Here is a 9724-nt window from a genome sequence, read left to right as displayed (position 1 = left end):
AGGACTTGTGTTTATTTTTCCCACCATGTCTCATCCCGATCCCTCCACTCTAAGTGTTTTCCAAGTTTTAGGTTTCCCCCTCCCAACTCCCCGCCCCCATCATCAGATCCGGTCGGGCTTTAAAATAAGAGCTCTAAGACACGATATCCTTCTATACATCAAATTTCATTGAGATCCGATCACCCGTTCGTAAGTTGAAAATACCTCATTTTTCTAATTTTTAAGAATTACTCCCCCCCCCCAACTACCCCAAAGAGAGCAAATCAGTTCCGATTATGTCAATCATGTATCTGGGACTTGCGCTTATTTTTCCCATCAAGTTTCATCCCGGCCCCTACTCCCCCCCCCCCAGATGGTCAAATCGGGAAAACGACTATTTCTAATTTAATCTGGTCCGGTCCCTGATACGCTTACCAAATTTCATCGTCCTAGCTTACCTGGAAGTGCCTAAAGTAGCAAAACCGGGACTTTAGGTTTTCCCCCTCCAACTCCCCCCAATGTCATCAGATCCGATCGGGATTTAAAATAAGAGCTCTGAGACACAATATCATTCCAGACATCAAATTTCATTAAGATCCAATCACCCGCTGATAAGTTAAAAATACTTCATTTTTTCTATTTTTTGCGAATTAACCGGGCCCCCACTCCCCCCCAGATGGTCAAATCGGAAAAACGACTATTTCTAATTTAATCAGGTCCGGTCCCTGATACGCTTGCCAAATTTCATCGTCCTAGCTTACCTGGAAGTGCCTAAAGTAGCAAAACCGGGACCGACAGACAGACAGACCGACAGACAGACCGACAGACCGACAGAATTGGCGACTGCTATATGTCACTTGGTTAATACCAAGTGCCATAAAAAAGTGTTTTTTTAGAATGGACGAATATGTTTTCTGGTGTACTAAGGCGTCTGTAATTACCTTTTTGGGACCTGATTTGTCACTTATACGACTGAGCTATTTACTACATGAAAGAATTCTGCTTCACAGATGGATTCAGTCGGCGCACTGCAGTTGTCTTACTCGGCCTGCCCGTAAAATTGGGTAATAGTGACTGATTAGGGACCTGTTGTAATTAAAAGTAAAAGGTATCAAATAAAACTTTCAAAAATATTCCTTATTTTCTTCTTCCGAGAATTCAGATGGGGCAAGGTCAGACTCCCTGCATGGCCTCCTCAGTCCGCGGCAGGAGCATAAGCTGCAGCATTCTTTCATTTTTGAGCAGCTACAGTCTTACCTGCATCTTCCACGTTTGCATCTGCAGTAAGCTTCCAGACTTGATGCTCCTTTACAGCTTGAGACGACCGCATCTAATTCCCCTTAAGCCATCTTTCATCCATGTAGAAGAGGATCTGGAATGTTCGGCCGAGCCTGTACTGACGACAAGATTATCCATTTAGCAAATATGGCTCTTCGTATGCATGGCTCGAAGGTGTCGTCAGAAGGTAGCAGTCTTCTCACATCTTGTTTCTGGCACCAAATGTAAGCCCTTACACTGGCAGGTGAATTGAATCCGGCCTGTTTACCGTACATTTCAATGACCAGGGATTTTGATAGGTCGTAAACTTCTCTAAACGCGTCGACTGAAAGCTTCCCTTCTGCATCCTTGATCCGCTCCGTCACAGACACCATTTTTGAGGCAAAAGTTGGAGACGCCGTGGCGTTTAAGAAAGAAGCTTTCCCGACGCCGAAGAAAAAATTCGTTGTGTCACACCCTGACAGACAGTGCACGAACGGTAACATAATCTGCTCCTCTTTGGACAAGTGGACTCCATCCGCCAGCTCGTGTACTGGGATAATATAAGTCGGGAACTTCAAGAAAAGTTTACTCAGTCCTTCAGCTTGAAACTCTTCAAAACAATAAACACAGGCTACTGCCACGTCTGTGTCGTTGGCATGCACAACGATGCTACAAGCGTAATTTCTAGCGTACTTTGTGTGTGTTATAAGGTGTTGGTCAGCCTCTTTGTGGCGGGAGGACAAGCATTCCTTGTAGTCACAGTGTTCTGATAAAGTTGGACTGCAGCCACGCTCGACCAGAGACACTTTTAATCTCTCCTTGAGCCCACCTGAAAGAAAAAGGTTGGGTGCGTTCGGAAGCTGATCACCCATCTTCTCCCAGGTTTCACACAAAATTTCGAGGAGCCCGCTTTTAGACGCTGAGTTTGCAAGAGCAGCATCGCTTTCTTCAATTGTGCTAAGAGCGTTAATCTGGAGGTTTTTCCCTTTCCCTCGTCGGAATCTGCATGCTGATTTCAAGGAGATCGACTCTTCGGTGTCCATGAGCTTCCCAAACAACCCGTCGTACCGATCTGCGACAATATGGACTTCAGGAATACCTTCTGGAAGATCATTCAGCAACGATAGAAGCAATCTTTCCGCAAAGGATTTGACTGTTTCAAACCTGGCAGGCCGATATGACCTTATCTTGGACATTAGGTCAATGATGTGTACTGTAGCTGATGTTGTTTCTTTGGATTTCAAAGTCACCGGCCAAGGTGCAAGTCCTCCTTTTTTTTCTTAGCCAGTTCAACAGCACAGATTTGTTCCCCGTCCTCATTTTCCAGCCAGAGGATGTCTTGGTTGATTGTTGCGGAAGATGTTCAAAAATGGATGGAGGGAAAGGAAGAATCTCTTTTGTGAGGATCTTTGCAACTGCTTTCTCCTTTTCTTCGCCGTAGCTCAACTGAGCAGTAATGATTCTCTTAAAGGCTGTTACTTCAGAGCTCAGGAGATCGGTTCTAGGGTCACCCTTCACTTTATGAGTTTTTCTCTCTGAAGGAAAAGTTCAGAGTGCAACCTTTTTCACATCGTCTTTCCTGTTGAACAGAAAGTCCTCAATCACCTCTTTTCCTTTTGTGGCTACGCAAGTAATATCAGAAACAATCTTCTCATCGTCCACAACTTCTGAAGTCACAATATTCACTAGGTCGAAGTCCACTCTGCTGAACGGATTGCCACATGTAGTGAAAATGTCTCGAGCTCTATCTTGCGAAAGTTGCAATCGCGTCGTCGTCGACTGATTGTCTTCGTGATGTTTCAATGTCTCACACTGTATGAGACATCTTGTATACTGAGGATGGTCAGCCCCCGCCAAGTATGGCAACATCCGAGCAGTTGCTGTCAAATGAGACTCCCAGTCACAGTCTCGTTCAGCTTGAATGAATTAAATCGCTATTTCAAGTATTTCCAAGAACTTCCGCCAGAAAGCAAACGTGGGCGACGCATTTCGCAGGGTGTCGAAGACGTTCATTATGGGAGCCAAAGTGATTAAGGTATCGTTTGCCTCCTGAAGTGCAGTTCGTGCGTTAGCACCGTTCGCCAATGAAGTCCTGAATAACTCAATGGCACTACCCAGCTGGTCCAGATGGGATAAGTCTTTTTGTGCTTCGGAATAAGACTCTTCCAAGGACTCCCAGTAGAGGGCTAGCAAGACCTCGTACAGTATGCAGTAGGCATTGATAGCTTGGTAGTAGCCTTTCCCTTGAAATACCTTTTCGCAAGTACCGGAAGCAGCAGCTTTGCCTGCACTATAATCTCTTTGAGTCCGGAGCTTTCCATTATCTTACCAACTGCCTTGAGATAGTTGAGCAGGAGGTGGAAGCCTCCCATCCGTAGGATTACGTTTTTGAAGTCATCCGGGTATTTACTTTTCACTTCCTGTGCTAGCTGATAAATGAAGAGATATTGCGTGACCACTGTATTCTAACTCGGAAATTTACTTTTAGTTGTAAACTCAGAAAAACTTTTCGTTTCAATCTCAGAAACTCAGTTCCAATTCCAACTCAGAAGCACAGTTAAAGTTTTGAGTCAGAAAAATTTATAGTTTCTAACTCAGAAACTCAGTTTTAATTTCTAGTTTCTAACTCAGAAACTTAGTTTGAGTTCTAACTCCAGAAAAAACTATTAGTTTCCAACTCAGAAACTCAGTAAAAGTTCAATTGCCTTTGTGGCCGAAAAGCTTTTAGTCCATGTTTGACATATAAATTTTTGTACATTTTTTTTTATCACGTCCGGAAATTCTAAATAAACAACAAGTGAAATTACTCAGAATGTGAAACTGATTAGAACTTGCAAACCTCATGGATATAATTTATTTGCATCAGAATAATTTGCTGACTTCTAAGCAAAAAGTTTCTTATCGTTTAAGGTACCATCTACTCAAAAACTGACAGTTAGAAAGCTCAGAATGCCATTCAGATAATCGTAAGAAGGATTAAAGTAGATGAATTGAAGTGAAAAACCAACCGTGACAGGTTAATCTCACGCGAAGAAGTATTATCAAGCAATTAAACAAAAAATATATGTAAAAACACGGAGTTTGGGAAAATTTTACCAAATTTAGGCTATAAAATTGATGTTATAGATGCCAAAGAGCTTGTGAAACCAACAGTCTTTTTCTTCTTCTTTTTTACAAATATTTATCCTAAAGTTTTTGGGACAATATTTATCCCGGAAGTAAATGACATTTTTGAAATCATAAATTTATTCAATAAAGTTGTGCAGCTAGTAAATGGCCGATTAGACTGTAAACCTGGCATAAACCATAATTTCAGACAGTTCTTGGCAACGAACTGTAGTAAGGAGCAACCCGGCTCAATAATAACCGAAACTCTAAAAAATGTAATTTTGATACCAATAGTTAAATCAAAATCGCACTTAAATGCTGATTTCAAATATATAAGTTTTATCAAGATTAGTCCTACCCATCAAAAGTTACGAGCCTGAGAAAATTTCCCTCATTTTAGAAAATAGGGAGAGACACCCCCTAAATCATACAATCTTAACGAAAATCCCACCATCAGACCACGGATGCGTGTTTATTTGTTTTGTTTTTTTCCCAGGGGTGATCGTATCGACCCAGTGGTCCTAGAATGTCGCGAGAGGGTTCATTATAACGGAAATTAAAAGTTCTAGTGCCCTTTTTAAGTAAAAAAAAAATTGGAGGGCACCTAGGCCCCCTCCTATGCTCATTTTTTGAGCGTCACTGGATCAAAATTTTGAGATGGCCATTTTGTCCAGCATAGTCGAAAAACCTAATAATTATGTCTTTCGGAACAACTTGATTCCCCACAGTCACCAGGGGAAGGACTGCAAGTTACAAGCTTTGACAATTGTTTACATACAGTAAGGGTAGCGAGGCGTTGAGGAGGGGACAACCCCTTTCATATACGGAATAATTTCTGTTCGTTTTAAGTTTTACTGTCGCTCCTTATTTTCAGTTGAAAAGACTTGTTTTTTGTATTTAATATAAAAAAGAGTCAAATATTTTTCCCCAATTTGCAATAAGCCAACTCATTAGCTAGCCGGTATATAAAGGGTGTCTAAAAAAGAACACCAAATTTGAAAAGCCGGATTACGGATGTACTTCGGCTCATCAATCATACAATTGTACGATATATTTCAAATAAGGTGCAGCTTGTATGACGTATCTATATCTATGAAATGTCAATGACGTATCGTAATAACCTGTTGGTGGGGTAGGGTTTGGGTTTTTTGGAAAGGATACTATGGTTCCCACATCATACAGAATGCAAGTCCTTGTACTATTACAGTTCAAGCAGGGTGTTCCATGGGAAAGCAGAGGTGTTGGAACCAGAATCAAATGTGAACTTTTCCTATGGGGTTACACTAAGCGATGAGCTTATAAAAACAAGCCCCGTAATCTGTTGGAACTCAAACAAGAAACTCAACAGGTTTTCAACGAAGATTACAGGGAAATGTGTGGCCCAGTAATGGTTAGTTTAATGGACAGAACGAGTGCTTGTAGGGCTAGTAGGGGGGGGGAGTGCATATGCCAGATATTATGTTTCAGGAACTATTTCAGCATCTCCTGAAGATAATAGTGGGTTTTGCTTGCTTCTTGTAAATGAATAAATTAAATTTATAGTAGATTCAAATATAACGTTCTTTTGGGGACAACCATTATATGATACATATTTACTCCACAATAAGGCTATTTTGGACATAATCAAACTATCTAGCCAACAAGCGGAAGAGTTATACTCGAGCCACGTTATAACCCCAAATGCTGATAACGATACCCAGATTTATGAAAGATACGTCTTTTTATTGATTTTAGTGTTATGCTAATGCTACAGAAGCTATAAAAGTTTGCAGCAACAATAACTCAAGTAACATGACAAACAAACACAAAGTAGAAACAATAGGGAAATTCTTTTCAAAACAGTGGAAATCAATTCAGTGGATGCGTCAGCCCTATGTCCAAGGGCCGTCTTCAGCACAAGACGCGAAAGAAAAAATATATACATATATATAACTCACATTAAAATGTGAGAATTAAAACTAATAATGCTTTTCTAAAAGCTTAAAAAAACTTTTTTTTTAAAACAGCCCTAGTATCCTTACTTCAAAGAAGTTTAACCAGGACTCAACCAAGGCCCTTGGACATAGGGCCGAAATGTCCACTGAATTGATTTATATCCAGATTCATCATACAGGTACGAAAACTGCAGTTACAAGTTTCCATCTTTCATAATTTCAAAAAATCTTCCCTCTGATTGATCAGTCACGAAGATTACGCTTGATTATTAGTGCTGTAGTCATACGTAATTTCGATCTTATACACCAGTTTGACTAATATATGGCTCAGCCATTAAGGTTTGTTGGTACCTAAATGAGGGTTAAAAGCGTTTCACACACTAAAAAGCTGGAACTGGACCTTAGTGAAGGAATGCCCCCAAGAAGAGACCAAAAAAAAAGTTCATCTTAAAAGAACTGACAGTAAATTTCAGACTTTAAAACGATACTTGCAAAGCTGAAATGGCGAAAGCGTTTATCTACAAAGAGAAGATTAGAAAATGCACTAAAAACCTCATATAAAGTAAAGATGGCGATATAATTAAAGAAAATGGGTCTAGGAGCTTTAGATTTGTTCAAGATAATGAAAAATACAGCTAAAAGTAGCTTCTGAACTAGAGAAACAATCAGGACTACTCACATTTCTGGTGTGCTTTCCAAAATCGAGATTGCCTCCACGGCATCTTCAAACTAAAAACAAAATACTTGATTTCAACTTCTGTATATATTTGTTCAGACAGGTACTATGGGGAGAGAGGCTTTGGGCCTCCCCCCTCCCCTACCTTTATATTTTACAATTGGTGCTAAAAACAGTAAAAATTTAAATAATTTTCTTCCTATGAACTTTTAGGTTTTTTCTTCAATAATACATTAGTTCACCTGTTGTTTTTTTTTTTTTTTTTTTTTTTTTGCTGTTTTTCAAACCCCCTCTCCGTAATTAATCTGCGCAAATATATTTTTTAAGTAAAAACTAACTATTTCAAGAACATTGATTGATTTTTTCAGTAAACCTGAACAAAGTCCTGAACAACCCTTCTGTTTGCAGTTGTCTTTCGTATATTAATTGTTTTCATTCGTTTTAATAAAATGAAAAAAAGAGAAGATTTATTTTTAAAGTTGTTTTGAAAGATTTGATTTCCATTTTTCCCGATTAAAGCATTTAATTTAATTAGCTTTACACAATGAAAAATGAAAATAATGACTTTAGAGATAAGTTTTTTCTTCCTTTTCCTGTCTAGATTTTTGCATAATTCAGTTATTATTATGTAAATAAACTATCATATAAACTATTTACTATAATCTACATGCAATATTCAGGCAGGTATGACGGAAAGGAGGGTTTTAGTACCCCCCCCCAACCCTAATATTCTACAATTTGTGCACCAAAAAATATAACTTTTATAACTGTCTTAGTAAAAACTTTTATGGTTTTTTTCCCACATTTCCCTGTAATTCACCTTTTTTTCCTTTTTTTTTCACCAAATTTGCCCCTCTTTCTTGCAATTAATTCTTGCGTAAGTTAGTTTTTAAAAACTAATTAGTTGAAGCATATTGTTTAATTCAATAAGCTATCACTCAGATTCGTTCAATAAACCTGAACAATCTTTAAACAATAACAATAAACAATGACAATAACAATAAACTTTAAACAATAACAATATTTCTATATGCAGGGTTGATCCACATTTATTAAGATTATTATATTATTATTATTATTATTCTTATTATTATTATTATTATATTATTATTATGATTATTATTATTATTATTATTATATTAAGATTATTTGCATTTACAGTACATACAGTTACGCTTTAGTTGTTTTCGTTTTTTTTGGACAGATGAAAAATATTTTTCATATTAACGACCAATATTTTTTTTCCATTAAAATTACCTCGTAATAGGATTTTTCACTGTACTTTGCAGCAAAATTATACAAAAATACAAAGAAAATACGGTTCTATGACTCAAATGTGTGCCTTCCCATCAGGGAGGTCAAGTCTTGGCTAAAAAAATGGGCCGTCTCAATGAATAGCTGACAAAAATACCTTTTAACATGGTTTTTCAATGTGTTTTGTAACGAATTATACAAAATACGAAGACATTTTTTAAAAGCTATTTTTCTGAAGCTGTGCTAAAAATATGATTTCCAGATTAAAGCATTTAATTTAATCAATCGAACACTATAAAAATAGGAATCACGACTTTAGAGTAACAAAGAATTCGAGTGTTTTTTTTTCTTGCTTTCTCTATTGCCATCAAGGTTTTTTGCTGTCAAGTCATCAGCATGGGATTTATATTAATGTAAATCAACTATTAAGAGCAAAAAACAAATTGAATTTTGGTTTTGGCCGGATTTTGGCTTTACTGACTTTGCCCCCTTCCTATTGTGAACAAATCAACTACAATTTCTTAAAATTTGCTTCCTAAAAACTTTTACGGTTTTTTCTCCATAATATCCTATCATTTACCTGTTTTTTGGTGTGTTTTGTTTTTTTTTGGTAAAATTTCATCCCCATTGTAATTAATTCTTAAGTAAACTCATGTTTCTAAGTAAAGCTTAAGTATTTAAAATGTATTGTATTGGCAGTAGTAGCCACAAGTGAAACAATTGAATAATGGATACTTGTTTTCTTTTGATGTTAAACTGATTTCTTAAAGGTGCAATAGATTTTAGCTACTCAAACATTTTATGGTAACGAACTGTAAATAAGGAGGAACCATGCTCAATAGTAACCAAAACTCTAAAAAACGGAATTTTGATACCAATAGATAAATCAAAAGAATCGTCTTATTATGTTGATATCAAATATGTAAGTTTCACTAACTTTGGTTCCACCCATCAAAGGCTGAGAGCCAAAGAAAATTTGCCAGATTTTCAAAAAAAAGGGGAAAGACCACCCTAAACGTCATAAAGTTTTAATGAAAATCACACAATTACCAAAAACAAAAAGAACAATAGGGAATTTCACAAGACAGTGGGAAACAAATTAGAATGAATATTTCGGCCTTATGTCCAAGGCCGTCCTCAGCAATACAAAAATATATAAGAAAAAACAGCTTACAAGAGGGTAAAATCAATCAAACTAAAATGAACAGTTTTTCAAAACATTCCCAGCATCCTTACCTGAGCGAAGTTCAACCAGGACTGATAAATAAATTGTTATGAAACGAGGTAATTCATTGAAATGAAAGATAGTGAATTAAAAACACGTTTTTAATGCCAGCCTAGCTTTTTTTGCTGCTGATCTTATAGGTCTATTTGTGACAGGTTCTGTGTTAATATATATTGTTTTTTTTATAATATTTCGTAAGGTCATTTTTAATTAAATTTGTGTACAGAGCATTTAGTGAATATTCTCCTAAATTTCTATTAAAGAAAATATTATTATTAATGTTGTCTG

General features: G+C 37.1%; 1 protein-coding gene across 5 annotated transcripts in view; it reads right to left on the bottom strand.

Annotated features, from left to right (window-relative positions):
* Positions 1 to 537: 537 nt before the first annotated feature.
* LOC136028250 (uncharacterized) overlaps positions 538 to 9724 on the bottom strand; it is a 32754-nt gene continuing 23567 nt past the window's right edge. For all 5 annotated transcript variants that reach the window (XM_065705982.1, XM_065705984.1, XM_065705980.1 and 2 more), the window contains exon 3: positions 538 to 7010. In XM_065705982.1, the coding sequence (XP_065562054.1) occupies positions 1332 to 2435 (1104 nt within the window). In that variant the 5' untranslated portion in view covers positions 2436 to 7010 and the 3' untranslated portion in view covers positions 538 to 1331. The remainder of the gene's footprint in view (positions 7011 to 9724) is intronic.

This window comes from Artemia franciscana, chromosome 6 (genome assembly GCF_032884065.1).
Source record: "Artemia franciscana chromosome 6, ASM3288406v1, whole genome shotgun sequence".
In the NCBI taxonomy this organism is placed as follows: domain Eukaryota; kingdom Metazoa; phylum Arthropoda; class Branchiopoda; order Anostraca; family Artemiidae; genus Artemia; species Artemia franciscana.
The sequence above is the reverse complement of the archived record's forward strand: the minus strand, read 5'-3'. Positions and strand labels throughout refer to the sequence as shown.